The following is a 19,156-nucleotide window of genomic DNA, read 5'->3' as shown; positions in this document are numbered from 1 at the left end:
TCAACTCAGAATTTTCTCATCCGTCGGCTCTAGCGTATATTCGTATACTTTATATATCATGGTAAAATATTACTTTCTTCGGGAAAATAGTTTGAGTAATTGCAGCCTGGCCGATAGTATGTAAAATTGTTTTACTTGATTAAAAAAATCACATTGCCCCCCCTCCCCCTTCAGTTGCCTCACGTCGGAAGGACAAAAACTTCATAAAATATAAACAGTGGCATAACTTGAGAACGGCTGGGCCTAAAAAAAGTTAAAATGACATAACATGATAATGCGTAGCATTCGATTTTGTTCTGGTTTTACAAAAAAAGGAAAATTTGGATATTTTTGAAAAATTTATCAGATTTAAAAAAAAATCGAAAGACATTTTAGAACATGTTTTAAGCTATCTTTAATAAAAATGAGATAAATCTGAGGGGACATGTTTTGATAATTCAAGTTTAATGATTTTTGTCTTGATTTTGAAAGGTTTTTTCTTTCAGTGTATTTTTTCCGAAAATATACTTAATTTCCTATAACTTTTCCGTTGACGTCATTTTTAACAAAGAAGTGGTTTCCGAGATACGATATTTAAAAAAATCCCATTTTCATTTATAAATACGCCCTTTTGAAAAGTTACTCTTGACGAAAATAATTAAGTTTCGTAGAAAATGAATCCTTGTGTGGCATCTAACATATCAGCAAACTTTCATTTCATTAAAAAATATTCGAGACAAACCGTTTTGTTAGTTGAGTTAGAATTGCTCAGATAGTGCACTTACATCCCTTTCCTTCCAAACGAAAACCAACTTTTATTTTGCGCGTTTTTTTCATGTTTTTAAAAAAGTCATTAAACGGTAAAATTTTGACGTGAATTTTCTGGCATGCATAAAACCTTACTCAAAGTATCCTTTCCTACCATTATCTCGATTTTTTCAATTTTGTCACATACACCCCTTTCCTTCTCACCCCCTCAAATCAGACCGGACCAAGTCGCAAAATTTAAATAATTTAAATTATTGACAACAAACGGTTAAGAATTTCCAAAGCGACAATTCACTCTAATCAGAATACATAAATGTTTTAAACAGCCAAAGATACGAAATGATTTCGAACGATTGAAACCTTTAAACTACACAGTAGTAGCAAACTTGGAATTTGACTTCGACCGGCCCAAGTCGCAACATTTAATAAAATGAGTCAATGACAGCAAACGATCAAGAAATTTCTAAGCTACATTATACACTAATCAGACTACATAAATGTTGCAAACAGCCAGAGTTATGAGAAGATTTCGAACGATTCATAGCTATAAACCATACAGAGCAGCAAACTTTGAACGCGTTTTTCTCGAAATCAAAGTTTTGTTACTAGGTTCGGTTTGACTTAACGCCGACCAAATAACAGAATTAAGAGGAAAAGTTTTAGGTTTATCTAGCCGCAATGCAACAAATCTTCTGATTCTGTTTACCATCACAACGAATTTTGCCATTCGACATGAATAACTGGTTTCCCTTGTTTCCTAAAATCATTCATTCATTCGCGAGGAAGAACCAAAAAATATTCTTCATGAAGAATGTAGATGATATCGCTCACTATTGAATGCTTCTTTAGCTGAAGACTGCTTTGTGAATCGCATTAACCCGTAGTTCATGAGTGAGCAATACTTGTTGCCTGCCATACAGGCGATAATTCAGAGAAGAACGAAGAACATGAAAAAGCGAAATATGCCGAGTAGCTTCAACCGCAAAGCTGATCGAAGCTGATCTGAGAAGCTTTTTTTCACAGGTCGTGCAACTCTCTGGAGAATAACTAACAAAGAGAGTAAAGCGCTTTCGCGATAATCAGCAAGCCTGACTGTATCTGTCAAGAATAAATATACATAGTAGAATTTAATTGGAAATTTTTCTTTTTGATTTAATTTCAGGAAAAGTCCTAAATTCTAATAGTCGTTCTAATAGAAAAGTCAAAAAATCGAAATACATAAAGCCGAAAAGACGATAAGTTAAAAGGTCAAAGAGCTGAAAAGTCGAAAAATCGATAAGTTGAAAAATTGAAAAATTGAGAAGTTGAAAAGTTAAAAAGTCGAAAAGTCGAAAAGACGAAAAGTCGAAAAGTCGAAGGTCGAAAATCCAAAAAGATCAAAAGTCAAAGAGTAGAAAAGTCAAGAAGTCGACATGTTGAAAGGTCGAAAATTTAATAATTCAAAAAGACGGAAAATCAAGTATACGGGAAACCTGAAATTTAAAAAAATCGAAAATTTGAAGAGACCATAAATCAAAAATTCAGAAGTCATACATTCAAAAAGACGAAAATTATTAAAAATGTTAAAAACAAACAGTAACAAGTAAAAAGTAAAAAGTAAAAATAAAAAGTAAAAAGTAAAAAGTAAAAAGTAAAAAGTAAAAAGTAAAAAGTAAAAAGTAAAAAGTAAAAAGTAAAAAGTAAAAAGTAAAAAGTAAAAAGTAACATTTGTGAATGTGACGTTACGCAGAAAAAAGTAAAAAGTAAAAAGTAAAAAGTAAAAAGTAAAAAGTAAAAAGTAAAAAGTAAAAAGTAAAAAGTAAAAAGTAAAAAGTAAAAAGTAAAAAGTAAAAAGTAAAAAGTAAAAAGTAAAAAGTAAAAAGTAAAAAGTAAAAAGTAAAAAGTAAAAAGTAAAAAGTAAAAAGTAAAAAGTAAAAAGTAAAAAGTAAAAAGTAAAAAGTAAAAAGTAAAAAGTAAAAAGTAAAAAGTAAAAAGTAAAAAGTAAAAAGTAAAAAGTAAAAAGTAAAAAGTAAAAAGTAAAAAGTAAAAAGTAAAAAGTAAAAAGTAAAAAGTAAAAAGTAAAAAGTAAAAAGTAAAAAGTAAAAAGTAAAAAGTAAAAAGTAAAAAGTAAAAAGTAAAAAGTAACATTTGTGAATGTGACGTTACGCAGAAAAAAGTAAAAAGTAAAAAGTAAAAAGTAAAAAGTAAAAAGTAAAAAGTAAAAAGTAAAAAGTAAAAAGTAAAAAGTAAAAAGTAAAAAGTAAAAAGTAAAAAGTAAAAAGTAAAAAGTAAAAAGTAAAAAGTAAAAAGTAAAAAGTAAAAAGTAAAAAGTAAAAAGTGAAAAATGAAAAGTAAAAAGTAAAAAGTAAAAAGTAAAAAGTTAAAAGTAAAAGGCATACTAACAGCTGACTTCGGAGTCTGTTGAATAAATAGCCAGGCTCCGGGAATGAGACTAACCTTTGCGAACGCCTGTTGGCGAGAATGCTTAACTCGCTTAGCCATTGATCAAATTGTTCAATAAAATAAATTTTACAATTTACAAGACCAGCCCCAGAAACCTTACTGCCTTATTCAATTATTTCAAAGTATTAAGCCGTGGAAAAGTTATTCCAGCCGATCCGAACGTACCAGATTCACTTCCTATCCAACTCGCTACACATACATACAAAGAGTAGAAAATCCCAGTGCACCAGAATTCGAAGCATGTCGGACTTGAGGAACATAAATTAATTGTATTCCAACATCAAAAGTTTTCAATTAATGGCAATTTCATCGATGTTTAGCTTAAATATATAAACCGGCAACTGCCGGGACAGATGCTAGTTGCTTGGCAGGTTGCACTAAAGGCTATCTCCTTACTATCTTCCATAGGCACACGCACAAGTATTCAAACACCCGAACTAACGCTCGAAGCAAGTGAAAATGACGAGATTAAACTGAAAGGAAAAATGTCTATTAAAAAGTTTTCCAGGAATAGCAGCTGCCAGTTCGGGGCGTGAGAGCTCTTGCTTTCTGGGTATCAGGTCAAGCAGGGCCGCCGGACAGAAAGCCGGTGCCAAATGTTCCGGGGGTGATTTTCTAAAGCTGAACAGCATTAAAAATTTAGAAGTTACTTCCCTCGCCGAACCGAACTGCCTTTTTGAAGTGGCAGGTGTCTAGTTTACAGATGCGAAATTCGTCAGTTATTGGTCAGTTATCAATTTTGGTTTGGAATTAATTTGGTTGGTTGTTTAATAATTAAGTTACCATTTACGAGAGTAAAATTTCTAGCCGGTGTAAATAGTCATTTCAGTAGTGGTTTTGCATTTGAGAGCGAACCCACAGACTAATGAACGAATTGGCTGGCTGGCTCGAGTGCTGAAATTTGTACCTAGACGATACGATAGTGACAGCGTATAAAACAATGGCATTTTCTCGTACCGGGAACGTGAACCGTTATTTTAATCAAATCAAATCCACTAGTCAGCTGACCACTATGGCTGTCGTTTCTGTTCATTTTAGATTATGATTAGTACCTGCCTGCTGCACTGGATGACTGTAATTCGGGCAGTAACGTGACCTGAAGGCAAAACGGAGCTAAATACGGATTGGAAAAATCCCAACACAGGAATCAAACACGATTAATTAGTGCACTGGAAAAATGTCTAAAAATGGATCTAAAAATTTTAGTAATAATTTTGAATGCTTATGTTATTCAAAACCTTGATCCTTTATCGATGAAGTAAAATTATTCGCTTGAGAGCTTCTAGAATTAAACATTCAGCACTAAACTTTTCCTTCATTCGCTTGCATGAGGAATTAACTTGTTGATTCCATTTGGGGGACATCTACAATAAATCACCTACGATTAATCAAAATCTTTCGGTAATGGGGGTATCATCATTCATTAATGAAATATTCATGTCCCTGTGCCATGGATGCGTATAAAACTTCCGTTCACGTTTATGGAGCACCCACACACGCATACCTACCGGGCCCGGTTCAGTAATGGGTTCCTCTCTGCGGATGATTCCTCTGATATGGAAATTTCCCAAGAGTAATATTTTCGAGTGTATGGTGCTGCATTACTTTTATCTGAAGCTTAACGGTTATGCTTGCTTCACCATCGTGGGAGCAATCGAGACGGGGAAAATCCGAACGTCCATCCTGGACCGGTTGGTGTTTCTGTTCCATACGGCGTTGGCTTGCGGGTTGTTGCTGGCTAGCTTGCTGTTGGTTTCGGAAGCATCGAATATGTCACCGTTAATGATCATTGGAGGTAAACTGATTTGGTTCACCTGCTATATTGCGACGGTGTTTGGCATTGTGTGGAACTTTATACATCGCAGCAAAGTTTGGTCCCTTTATACGAGCGTCTATAATGTAGATCAACTGGTAAGTTTAAAATTCTAATTATTTGTTTAAATTTGATCTTTCATTTTGTCTAAGCAGCTACTATCACTTGGAGCTAAAATGTATTACACCGAAACGTACATTGTTATTATCGGGTTCTCCTCGGTGGGATTGGTCTTTTTGTGTGCACTAAACTATATGCAATTCAAGGACGTGGAGTTCAATATGCTAACCTTTCTAACTTTGAGCTATTCTAATCTCAGTCTTACGATGCTAATAACCATATTCTGTATTGCTGGATGCTTAGTTTTGTTTCGACTGTGGGCACTCAACAAACTGCTGGGGTAGGTTTTAAAAACAGTCATTAAAGCAGTAAAGTGTAAAGAAATATTTTTTCAGAAACAATTTAGTTCAATCGGATAAAACAAAAATTATTCCAGTTTTAGAAAAGGAATCGGTTCAAAGAGTTCAACAGTATATGCAAATTTATGATCAACTGTGTGACCTGACAGACACCGTTAATTTCTGTTACAGTGGACAGGTATGCTATTGATGTTGATTGATGTTTAGGAGTGACATTTTTTATGCTTCAGATTATGATCGCCGTAGCCGGATCGTTTGTTTTTCTACTTTTCTTTCTGTTCGGAGTTGTGCTTTTTATAAAACGGAACGACGCAATTTTGGATTTTCCTACTTCGACCGTAATGTGGAGTGTGTTTTATGCCGTTAATGTCATGTTAGTGGTGTTCATGGGCAGTTTCCTCAGCAGGGAGGTAAGAGTTGAATTTTTGTTCACAAAGTTGAGTCTATTTTAGAGAGTTTTTTCCAGGGTAAAATCACTATCAATTTAATCGATCAAGCTATCATTTCGTCAAAGAATGCAGAAGTAACTGAGATGGTAAGGATGTGAACAATCACCAGTTTCTTCTATGTTTTATTTACAAGCACGACAGCTTTGTTCATTGTTGGCTCTATTCTCATAGTTACCTTATTTTTCTCATCATCACCTAAAGTAACTAAAACGACGGAGGTGTACCGCTTGGGTGGCATCCTCTTCAAAAGTATATATCCAACGACGGCATCTATCAAGGTGTCTGTTCAAGTGTTCATTATATCCGATAATATATTTGTACGATCCTACGCAGAGTGTTTCCTGACCAGTCTTCCTCAACGTCTATGTTTCGTGGTTTTAGCGTGCCACCGGGAAATTAAGCTCTTGTAGAACATAATTGTTGTACGGATTTACTGACTATACGGTAACTTAGCTAGTTACGCAATCTATAGAAGATCCTGCTTGCAGCCGCTACTACCCGTTTCATTTACTTCGTCAAGGAATGCATGTATAAACCTAATCAGATTCGTTAGAAAACCATATTCGAGTAGGATGTACCATCACCCACTTTGCTTTATTGACTCACAAGCTGCTTTGAAGCTTGAGAAGAATGAGCTGATGGTGCGTCTGGAAGTTAAATTTTCGAAATTTATAGAACTGTTGTCTCGACCTGACTTGAATCCGGCTCACTATCAGATTCTGACTCGGACCCAGACCCAGATTTAGACTTAGACTGAGACTCCGACTCAGACTCAGACTTAGACTCAGACCCAGACTCAGACTCGGATTCAGACTCAAATTCCGAAGCAGATTCAGACTGACTCTCAGACTCAGACTGACTCTCAGACTCAGAATGAGGCTCAGACTCAGACTCAGAAAAGTATACTTCGCAGTGTTTGCGTTCTTTTCTACGGAGGCATTTAAAGATTGTATATTACCTATTGATCACTGAGCTTCTCTCAGTGGTGTTGGAAGTAAGCGCAGTCTTCATTAGTAAAACACGTCAAAGTTTGAGTCTGAGTTTGATTTCCTGATTTATTGGCCATCGTAGAATCCCTTCTGAGTTTTATTTAGAATATACCACAAACTTTGTCGGTGCCGGTACGAACCGTAATCAACTGAGTCAAATATAGTGGAAATTCTACCACTTGTCACGAGCTGCAAATTTTGGAGGCTTATGGGAAGCCACAGTACATGCTGTTACTCGGGGCACACGGGGCCCCTGCCGTGTAACAACGATTACACACTTTCGATGGCTTTTAAGTTCAAAATTGGTAATGAAAACCGTAATAGGAGTGCAATAAAATTTGCATTTTTACTTGGGCTCTACTAAAAAACTCAGAAAATGCTTCAGCGCTATTGAGAACAACAGGGAGAACATTATCTCACCCAGTTACCGAATTCCACCAAAAGTTTTACAAATAATCTAGTCTCGGTGAAAATGGCTTCAGGCGTGATACAAGCCTACAGTCAACCATTCTTGCCCACTACCTAGCAAGAAGAGGATGCTGACCAGAAATTTCGGAAAATTAATGTGGATTCGCATTTCTCCATTTTTAGTCTGTTATAGATTGCCGTCGCTGTCCCTAAGCTTTTGGTAACAACATTGAAGTTAAATTGCATCCACGATAGCTTTCCTTGCCGCAACCCTGAGCAGAAATCAATGGGGCTAAAGAGTGCAGTTTATACATCACCCTGCTAGCACCAACTTGGATATCAATGTACGAAAATTATCATAAATATCTCTTAACAAATTCGAAATCGAAATCGAAAGCGAGCTGGAAAATTATAAATAATGATTTCATCCAGCATCAATTATTTTGGCAATTCATCCAGTTATGTGCTCCTAATTTTGGAGGCCTATGGAAAACCATTGTGCATGCTGTGAAAACCCGTCTGGAATCGCGAAAGTGGCGATCAATATTATGTTAAGAGGAAGTTATACCATTGCTAATATAAATCAATACTGCACTGAACTGCTATCTGTCCTATCGGTAGTATTTGTGGCGCTTCGTCACATTTCTTAATTAGTTTGACTCTCTACATACGCGTTTCATCGTATAAGTAATTATATACGATAATATCCGATTTAGTCCGACCCGCTCCGTACTGCTATACGATTCTGTGCTGAATATCGTATGTATGTCAGCTAATATCAATATATACGACTAAAAATCAACTTGGGAAGATTTCATTGAGTTTTAGTTACGATTCCGAATTTGTTAAGAGTTATTTACGATAATTTTCGGTTATTGGTGTACGATTTAGTGCTAGCTGGGACCTTGAACGTCTACCAGTAAACTAAACAAACGTTTTAAACGCTGTAGAGAACGATGGAGAAAGCAGTATCTCGTCCAGTTATCGACTACCGATAAAGAATCTTCCAGTTAGCCTCATGCGGATTGGCCATATTGCCATACTGCGAGACGGCCTTACGTTATTACGCGGCCCGTTTAGCACACTTGCAGAGGTGCATCTTGGTTCAGATGGAGTTGTGTCTCCTGTAGTTACTGTGAAGGCGACTTTAAGCGCGAACAAACGTGTAGTTAACCGTATTTTCCATAACTTTATAGAGACGAGGATTAATGCTTACCTGTGTGCTATCCAGAACTTTTGGACACATATTGACACCTCTACTTTTTGGACTTTCCTATAAATTGAAAATCTCGAAGCTTCAATACAGTTGACTGAAGTTTTTGGAGCGTCTTAGTAGAATACGAAACCTAAAATTAAAAAAGAAGAAAACTTATCCAATTTAATTCTACTATGTATATTTTATTCACGACAGATACGTATTTGGCCTACGACTTGCAGGCAGATGAACAGTTCAACGACAGTTCTGTCGTGAATAAAATATACATAGTAGAATTAAATTGGATAAGTTTTCTACTTTTTTAATTTTAGGCTCAATACAGTTTGCTGAATGGCTAAAATCTTATCTAATTGACCGTTCGATCTGTGTTAAATTAAGCAACCTTTTCAGGCAGTTACGTTACCTATTCTGGTGTTCCGCAGATGAGTAATCTGGGACCACTACTGAAATCATTATCTTATATATAAAAATTGATTTCTGTCTGTCTGTCTGTCTGTCGGGATGTTCCTTATAGAATCAAAAACTACTGAACTAATCGGCGTCAAAATTTGCACGTAGAGGTTTTTGGGGCCAGGAAAGCTTCTAGTGATGGTTAGAGACCCCTCCCCCCACTAAGAGGGGGGGGGGGGGGCTCCCATACCAATTAAACACAAATTTCTGCATAGCTCGAGAACTACAGTACTGGACAATATAAAGTACGCACCCGCTCTCATACTATATAACACGCGGTATCTTTTTTATTGTCAAACATATGAACTCGGTATATTTGGACAAATTGTAGCATTTTCAATGTTTTAAACGATTTATGTATCGTTAAATATAAACATTAGCTATTTTGATCAAGCTATTGTATAGTTCTAGAAAAAGTCAATTTTTAGTTGGTCATAATAAAGTACGCACTACTAATATAATGACTGCACAACGCCGCCGACTGCATACGAATAGTTTCCTCACCATCGGGCTGCAGCGAAGTGTCAAAACAAATTGTTTGTGATTGATTTTTCATTACTGGTGCGCGTTTTTATCTGGTACGATGGCAAAAAAGCAAATTTGTGAAGATATCCGTAAACTTATCGTTAAAAATCGTAAGAAAGGTTTCTCGAATAGAGAAATTGCTCGAAGATATGAAGTTAGTGAGACAGGAGTACGAAAAACATTGAAAAAATATGAGGAATTTGGAAGCGTGAAAGACCGGACTGAAAGAGGAAGAAAGCGGAGGACTACAACCAGTGATGATTCGTCGAAATTCGACGAAAAGAAGACAAAATTTTATTTTTTCAGGCATCTATTTTTCTTCTTTTTCATTTTTCTCTGGCTGTGTTTTGTTTACAAACCTGAAAAGTTATAAAAGTCTTTGCCAAGCTTCTACAATTGGAAAAATTGCAAATTTGTATATTAAACTACCCATTCCCGGTAACTAATAAGCACTAAGATACCCAAGTAACAATCCAATAGCAAATTGGTCTTATGCATTTCTTATAGTAGTTTTATCAGAGCATTGCAAAATCTATCAGGTTTTATAATGTTTTTCCTCAAGTGAATGTTATCTTATTTGATTAACATTTCTGAAGTATGATTGAAGGAGACTTGAAGAAACACGCATAAAACTGAAATATCAATAAGTGTAATTCACCTTATAAACGCTGATTTCTGCTCAAAAACGTTGAGCAGAAATCAAGTATCCTTTAAAACCACTCTCCTTAAAACCTAGCAATAGTTTTGACAAAAATTTATGACATTCTTCTGCAAGATTGGTTTGTCTTAACAATACTACCATAAAACCGTCTTAAAACTGTATATTCTTGTAAGAGAAATCATACTCTGTAGAAAGAACATTCGAGCGTAAACAACTGATCTGTCAAAATGGGCATCTGAACCAGGAGAAAATTGAACAAATATGGATCTTTTAATCGAAACTTTAGCAAGATTTCATATGAAAAATCCGCGAAATCAAAAAACAATGAATATTTCCAAATGAGCTGAGGAAGGACTATGCCGGTGATGATGCATCAATGGTAGATTTTTAGATTGTATTTTGACGGAAGCGGTGCCGGTGCCGGTTTGTAGAGTTGTTTGTATTTTTTAAACTGAATATAGAGGTCATTAGCCGGTGTTGGGAAAATGTTTGAAGGGGTTGAAGCAGTTAAAGCATATTTTTTTAAAGACGGTTGTAACGACAAAGTTTATAAAAAATTTTGCAGATTAAACTTTACGCATGGAACTGCCGTGCAGCCCTCTTTTAATTTTTAAAATCAATTTGTATTGGTAATCATAATGACTGCTGTACTTAAAAAATATTAAAATCAATATAAGTAGGTAAACCTCCAGCACAAAAAACATCTTACATTGACACTTTGTTGACGTTATCTTTGTGATTATCTATGCTTATCTTGCAAAAAACTTGGTCCCCTTAAGTAATTCAAACAATTCTTGTTCAAGCACAACTTGTCTTCTTCAAGAATACAATAAGTATAGATGAACTTATCGACCTCTTGGAAAATTTTTCTTTGTCTTGTGCAAGAAATGTTAGTCTAATAAGCGCTTTCAGGTTGATTTAGTTAAAACCATCGAAAAAATGGCGAACAGGACTGTTTTGATTACTTTTGAAACTCTAGCCAATTGCATATGGGCGTTTATAAATATGTTGTTATACAATACCATAAGTGATCTTATATTTTTAAATAAATGTTCGGACACTTAAAAGACTTTTTGCCGCAATTTGTTAAAAATTTGGTAGCTATCAACTTCTTCATGAAATTATTGAATTTTTTTTATTAATTAAATTTTTAAATAATCTAGCGAAAATAACCGGCGCGTTAAAATTTTCTAACTTTCATGTCACAAAACATCGACAAACTGAGCGTGACATGAAAAATTTCTCATTGATTGACAACAAAGCAGCTGCTTTTATTTTCAATTTTCATTTACATCCATTTTGGAAAAGCAATATCTGTGAATGCTTTTTCTCTCATAGCTTTTAGACAATTTAAACAAATTAAGACTGTGAAAAGTGTATGATGTCTTGCAAGTGTTCTTTGAGACGACAACCATTAAATCATCAACACTTGTGGTGGTTTTCTTTTAGTTTCAACCGACTCTTGGAAGTCACTATAAATACATATCGATAAGAATTACAAGTTTTAAAAGGACCTTTGGAAATATTCTTGAGAACCTTCTTTAGTGTGGGCCTCCCCAGATTTATAAGGGTTTTATGGCTGTTTTATTGCAGATTTGTAGAATTGCAAGTTTTATATTCGGTTTTAAGGAGCAAATGCTGGAAACCTCTTCAAATGCATCTTAAAATTGAATTTGTTACTTGGGTAAGCAGCAAATCAGCGTATCTGGCATTTTATACTGCACGTTGTTGTATATTAGCTTTTTGACTGCATAGGTGTTGTAAATTAGCATCCAAAATTGTATTCAAATTCTTACTGTCGGTAATTAGCTGCAAATTAGCATTGTCAGTATTATAAGAAGATAAGTAGTAAATTAGCTGTATATTTTGCCAAAATAACATTTAAGTAGCTTTAAGGCGACTTAAATGCCTATTGGCTTGCACTTGAATAGCATTGGTGATTCTTATTGGTTACCTGGGATGCTTTCATAGTTACGTAACTGCCAAAATGAATAATCTAAGGTTAAACTCCTCAGAAACTTGCAAAACTCGAGATTGTGACAAAGATCATCCGAGATTCATGATTTATGTACAACACAGGTTATTTTGTGGCAATACGAAGTTTGTCAGGTCAGCTAGGTTCTAAATAACTTGTGCTTCATTATCTTGCCTAGCTGTAAACGAATCTATGTTAATGAGCTGAAATTATTTCTTGTCATGCGAACTTTGACCGCTGGGCTACCCAGGGTGGGACACGTGTCCCACATTCTATTACAAATTTAATGTACAACAAAATAATTTTTCAATACTCAACTGGGAAGTCCGGAGTTGTCAATTCATTGCCCGGCAAGAAAATTAATTGCGCCAAAATAGATTCTGCTTCAAGGCCAATTTTAACTTTAATTTAAGGGGGGACCCTACTCTGGAAGATCGAAAAATAATAGATTTTCCTAAAGTTTTTCAGATGCTAGAATTATAGTTAAGTGTTAAGGCATTTTGGTTGTTGGTTAAGGTACATTTGAAGTTATATTTTGTATATTTTGGATACCAGCAGCAGAACAGCTCTAACAACGCCGGGCAGTCGATATGATGATATTGATCTCACAAGCGAATTGTATAGCGGTTTCAGGCCTAATGGGTCACGAAACTCATCCGCAATCTTGAAAATAAATCCCAGCTGTCGGTTGGCCCTCGAGATGATGTTTTCGTAGTGGTTCTTGAATGTAAGTTCATTGTCTAGAAGCACTCCCAGATCTTTTATGTACTGTATACGGAGAAGGCGATGGTCGGCAATAGTGTAGTTATATTAAACGGGCGTACGTTTTCGGTGAAACAAAATCACATTGCATTTCTCTATGCTTAACGTCAAGCGATTTCTAGCACACCAATCCACAAATATGTTCAAGTCTCTTGCAGCTTCGCGCAGTCATTCAGGCACGTAATGACTTTAATTTTTTTTTGTGTCGTCGGCATAAAATAATCGGCAGTCATGTGAGAGCAAAAGTGAGACATCGTTTATAAAAATTGAAAATAGCAGTGGACCCAGGTTGCTGCCTTGTGGGACATCTGATTGATTAGAGAAACAGCTGGAGACAGCAGAGTCTATTTTGACACACAAACTTCTATTAGTCAAGTAAGATCTGAACCAGCATACGGCGTTTACAGATACACCTGGTTTTTCCATTTTACTAAGCAATATTCCGTGATCAACTCGATCGAAAGCAGCTTTCAGGTCAAGGTAAATAGCGTCAGTTTGAAAGCTTGAATTCAAACTTTGTAGACAACGGGAAACAAATTGCATCAGATTTGTGGCCACTGATCTTTTCGGAAAAAATCCGTGCTGGTCAACGTCAATATATAATTTACAGCAAGCAAACAAAGCGTCATTTATGATCATTTTGAATAATATAATTTTGAGCAAGCGCTCAATGATGTGATCCCGCGGTATTTAGTGTTGTCTCGTTTGTTACCTTTTTTGTGTATTGGAAACAGATAGGAAAACATCCATTGGTCAGGAAATTTACGCTGCTGTGTCGACATATTAAAAAGTTTCGCGATTTGTGGGCTAAGCACGTTACTGCACCCGGACCAGATGCATATGAAGTCTTCAGTTTACCCAGCGCGGCATTTACAATATCACTGTTAATATCCGGTAACTCAAACGAAAAAACATCACGTGGCACTCCATTGCTGACTTCTTTGATTTCTGTAGCAGATGCGATGGAATCGTTGAATACAGGTTTGAAATACTCGGCAAAAAGGCCACATTTCTCGCTTTCCCTATTAGCGATGCAGTTGCCCAAAAACATAGAAGAGGGTATTCCACATTCTTTTCGTTTCACGTTCACAAACGACCAGAATTGTTTAGGCTGCTTGCGAAGACGATCTTGAATGCGATTCACATAGCGATTGTACAGATAACGATTGTAACTACGATAACGGTTGCTTGCAGAGTTGAACTGATGTTTGTAATACGGTGAGCGATGGCAGCAATATTTTCGCAACTCGGTCGATCGCAGACGCAGGCGTGCATTGGACCATGCTAGCTTCCGTAATGGTCCACATACTGGAACTACCCGATTGGTGACATTTTGAATGGCACTGCTAAAAGAACAAACCGCATCGTCGATACTAGAGGTTTCCAAAAGAGCATTACAATTAACCTCAGAGAAGACGCACAATTCTATGTAGTCGGCCCGGCGAAAATTCAAAATTGAGTTCTGCGACGGCTGGTCATACTGCACTGGTCATGGGATATTAAGTGACGCAATTTTGCCGGGGGAACAGCTTAAATGCCATCGTAAGAATGTAACAAAACCCAAATTGTTACTTGGGAGTTTTGCATAGCCAATTTGTTTGCAAGAATAAGATCAAGCATGCGACCGATTCAAAATTGTGTTGATTTGAGTCAGCCCATGCAAACTGAAACCATCTAGTAGGGCACAGCAGCAAACAGACATTTGCGACCGTAGTGTATTCACTATAGGCAGACCCTTGTTTGAAATGTGCCAGCTCAAACCAGACTGGTTATAGTCACCGAATAGTAACGCCAGTGTATGAGGATCCTTACACGACAATACAGCTCCTATTGAATCGATATGCCATTGAATGAGCTGAGGATCAGATTTTCGATCGGGTGGCAAATATATAACGCCTACGCTGACGACCGAACACGATGTTTCGATGATCACCCATAATTGTTCAAGAGTGTCGAAGATAGGAGCGGTATCAATGTGGCAATTTAGATTGTTAGAAACAGAAATCAGTATGCCTCCATCCCGCGTTTTTAAACTAGATTGATGAGACCGGTCATTCCGGAATACAGTATAGAGATCGATCAAATAGTTGAGAAAATGCGGTCGTCGAGCCACGTTTCGGTGAGTACTCTTACGTCGTAGTCTCCTTCAGAAACCGTCAAAAAGAAGGAGTCCATAATGAAAATTGTTGAGTTTTTGCACGGTTTTGTGGTTGATCACTACTTTAAAGATCTTGTAAGAATACATGCAGTAGAGTTCGTTTTCAATTTTGGAAACGTTTTTCTTTGAATCCGCATTATTTGGAGAAAAGCGGTAGGCATACGAATGAAGCAGCAAACGAGAATACCAAAAACCACTACACCTTTTGTCATGCATGGTGCTAGAATGTTGAAGCACGTCTCTGCCGCTCCGAAGTGTGTGCGACACGACGATCAAGCGATGTTATCGTTATTCTGGTATTTCTTTTGGTGTGTACTAGAAATCTGCCGAATGACTGGTCACAAGAAATAATGTCAAATGTCTTTAGATTTTGGTCACCAACCAGTACATTTTACGTCCCTGGATTGGGTTGAGGATAAACACGTCACGAAGTATATGCTGGCGGGCAGGACCCAGCGCGTCCGTGGTAATCGACGGGGATGAGTTTGAGGTAGTCGACGAGTTCGTATACCTTGGCGCACTGGCAACAGAGGACAACAATACCAGCCGTGAGATTACCGCTAATTTGATCGGTTGTCCTCTACAGGCACGAAACGTGGACACTGCTAGAAGGGGAGCTACGAGCACTCGGAATTTTCGAGCGACGGGTGCTAAGATAGGAACCATCTTTGGCGGATTGCAAGAGAACGGTGTATAGAGGCGAAGAATGAACCACGAGCTCATGTGTCCCTACGGCGAATTGCTACATCCCATATGAGTCGATCGGTATCTAAAGCATGAAAATCCAGTCAGAATTGGCAGAGCTATTAGTGTTCAAAATCTTTCATATTTTTGTGAATCTAAATGATGGAATGACACCCTGCGGTAAGACGTAGTCTTATGTCAAAAATGCTAGTTCTAAATTACACGAAGAGACACAAACACACAGGATTTAAACTAAATCGGGACACTCTTTACTTGTACTTTTTAACATGGATTTATTAAATATTTTATTCGGATTGAAGGCCAAAGCTTAATTAAGGCAAACGCTTTAGCTGACTTCAACAATATATTCCAGTCGTTCCTTTAATCATTCGTATCGACTCTATCTTTTGTTTCACAGTTACTGGTCATTAAAATCGAACATCAATTACATTGAAACACATATACATTCTATGAATTGTAGCATTCATTGCACTATAGCGATCCTTTGTTTCCGTCTATTCCCGTTCATGTTCCCGTTCCTGTAGACTGCACAATGCACTTGCCCAACCTGGCACCGTCCGTCCGCCAACTGTGTGTCTGCAGCTATCATTTGTCCACGAGCCACTGCTGGCCGATATCAGCTGTCGCGACGAATAAAATCCAATGAATCACTTACTCCGTTAGCTGTTTCGAATCAATTTAACTTTAACAGAGAAATTACGCTTTTCTGTTATTTTTTTTATTCTTGTCTCTTGTCATGCATTCCCAATGGGCTACATTGTTCTTCACTTCACATGGGCCTCGAATGGACCAACAAACGCCGACGGACGAACGGACGGATCCATCCGACGAACACAAAACCGGACCTGCAACCGCTTCCGGCATCAACAACGGCCGGCATGCAGCTGCATCTATTTTTGATGCAACTGGGGCATAGATCACCGGCATTAACATGCGGATTGTTTCCGTTCGATTGGACACTCGTTTACTCGGTGAGTAGCGGCCAGCCAGACCGGGGGATATTTCTGTTTTGGGCAAAGGCCCGGCGCATCAATACTGAAGGAGAAGTGTTTTTCGGCGGATTTGTTTCAAAACTTCATTGTTGGCGTACATTCAACGTCAAACCGCTGGCTGCTAAACTGCTTGTTGGCAGTTTGGGTTTTAATTTTTTCTCTGACTGCTGCTGAGTTGTCGATGGTCAGTTAGTATGCAATGAAATGAGAATCCCGATGATAATGCTGACTTCGAGAATTTTTAGAATATGAATTTGGATGGTAAACATTTTGTTTGCATCAATTTAAGTGAACTGAACTGCAAACCACTTGCTGGCTGTTCTAGGTGACAGTTTTGAATAGGATGGGGTCCCCAGCTTTATCTCTCAGTGTTATCGTTCAGTGTTTAATTAAATGTGTGGCATTCGAAGTTCACTCATTGTATTTTCGATTGTGTTTATTTGTTGACCACGGCCAGTTCAATTTCAATACCAAACAAAACGAGCAAATTGATTTGCGTGATGTTTGTAAATCGAAAAGTTGCAGCAGATCGGTATTAACAGAGGAAAAGAAAAATACGAATCCCGCCATGATTTACCGAAAAGGTAAATTTTATCATTCGGCTGATGTTTATTTAATTTTAATTTGAATTAACACTTTCCAACGTACGTTAGAGTGGTTCCACTTTTTACACGATCAATAAGTTGCATTGTAACTGCGTCATTTTTTCGGAGATTATCTGGGAAGCTAGGAACCACTCTATTCTTCAGTGCTTCAGTGTACGATCCACACAACGGGTCTGCAGAGAATAATTCCGATTCAACTTTTTTTTTACCCCACAGATGATGGCCTCTTCAACAACTTACCTGCTCATATTGATCCAGTTCGAAAACTCACGTTGATTGTATTTGTAATGCTGCCGGGATTGCCGTGAAAATATTCGTGTGCATATAGCTTTTTTTTTTATGATAAACAGAACGATGAATTAAATTCCCTCTCCAGAGCCGCTGTTTATTTTGTTTTTGTACGTTTATCGTGTTGATTTCAGGAAGTAAAATGCTCGGTGGCTGTTGGTTGAAAGCACGAATATTAAGCTAGCAATGCTGAAAACAATCCCCTTTTGAGGATTGTCGTAATAAGAATTTATATAGTAATTAGTTATCTTGGAATTAGTTACGTTAAATGTAATGTAATATCAAAACGGTAGAGGATTCCCCAATCAATAAGATTTTTATTGGATACTTGACTGTTCTAATAATCAAAACTCCTTGTTTTTTCGAAATTCAATTTTAATTTAATTGTCATCAATCATCAATTATTTTGGATCGCACAAGTTTGAATCCCCTTTTCAATTTCTATCAGATATTACAAGCTTATTATTTCCATTAATCGCTAGCATAAATCTTGCGACAGCGGGAAAATAGATTTTAACAACCCTATAATTAACAGCTTTGCCTGTTTTATCGAAATTAACGCGTGCTTGCTGATAATATACACGCGCAGTTCCGCCGTGTCTTGGTAGAGGCGACACGGAAAATGTAAGTGAGTATCGAAGAATTGAGCTTTCCGAGCAAAACGGAACGAACGGTAACGAACGGACGATGTTTACCATCAAAAGAAGTTAATTTATGGTCAAAAGTTTTCCAATTAATTTTCACGGAATTGATGAACTCTCCCGCTGCTGGTTGGTGTGGGTTTTTTTCCGTAAGGATCGAAGGAAAACCTCTCTATATACAGTGTGATACGATTACGACGACAAAACCACTGACGTTGGTGGGGGAGAAAATTTCTGTCCTACCCACAGAGTTCAAGACACGGAAACGGTGCATAAGTGTGGAAAGCAGCCCCGCGGGGCTGTTGAGCTACAATTAATCAACAAAGGATTTATCGCTTTCCCCCAGATGAGGAGTGAAAATGCTTAAAGCATAAACAATCAATTTTAGAGATTAATGATTGGTGTGATCTTAATAATGCGTTTGTATAATTTTTTGTCAAGTACCAAGTTAAAAAAGCAAAACGCCAAAAAGGCAAAATACCTGGAACACCGAAACACATTCAACAAGCGAACCATCAAAGGAGGAAACAAACAGGCAAAAAAGCAATCGAATGCATTTATCTGAAATATCACCAGAACATTCCTGGGAAATTTCTCATTCCACTACCCCGGGGAAACCGAGTTGGGGGAAACTTTGCGCGAATAACAGCGTGTGGGATGTAATTTTACCCGTCCACCACCTGATGGCTGCATTGGCATCACACGCGGACGGAAAACGCGGACTCCCTCTCTCTCTCTCTCGCGTTCTGCCGTGGGCTAACCGGAGGACCCATTAACAGTTTGTACAAGTTCATAATGAGTGAGAAGAGTTTCCGGCCGCACGCCAGGTGAATCACAATCAAGCGCACAGTGAAGAATTTTCCCCCGAACCGGGAAACCTTTCGCGCTGCTCACGTCCTTGCCGCGCCGGG

General features: G+C 37.4%; 1 protein-coding gene across 1 annotated transcript; it reads left to right on the top strand.

The window, feature by feature from the left end:
• Positions 1–4,713: 4,713 nt before the first annotated feature.
• LOC128739403 (putative gustatory receptor 28a) lies at positions 4,714–17,592 on the top strand. The gene is made up of 7 exons (XM_053834887.1): positions 4,714–5,100; positions 5,158–5,402; positions 5,458–5,599; positions 5,652–5,831; positions 5,888–5,956; positions 16,604–16,690; positions 17,533–17,592. Exons 1-7 carry the CDS (start codon positions 4,714–4,716, stop codon positions 17,590–17,592), a joined length of 1,170 nt encoding a protein of 389 aa, XP_053690862.1.
• The last annotated feature ends 1,564 nt before the right edge of the window (positions 17,593–19,156 follow it).

The sequence above is a fragment of the Sabethes cyaneus genome, chromosome 3 (genome assembly GCF_943734655.1).
Source record: "Sabethes cyaneus chromosome 3, idSabCyanKW18_F2, whole genome shotgun sequence".
NCBI classification, from domain to species: Eukaryota; Metazoa; Arthropoda; class Insecta; order Diptera; family Culicidae; genus Sabethes; species Sabethes cyaneus.
The sequence above is the reverse complement of the archived record's forward strand: the minus strand, read 5'-3'. Positions and strand labels throughout refer to the sequence as shown.

Excerpts from the sequence above, each read along its gene's own strand:
- LOC128739403 (XM_053834887.1), top strand. The coding sequence starts at position 4,714 with ATGGGTTCCTCTCTGCGGATGATTCCTCTGATATGGAAATTTCCCAAG. Across the intron at positions 5,101-5,157 it reads TCTATAATGTAGATCAACTG|CTACTATCACTTGGAGCTAA; the intron begins GTAAGTTTAAAA and ends TTGTCTAAGCAG. Across the intron at positions 16,691-17,532 it reads ATTGGACACTCGTTTACTCG|ATGATGGCCTCTTCAACAAC; the intron begins GTGAGTAGCGGC and ends TTTACCCCACAG.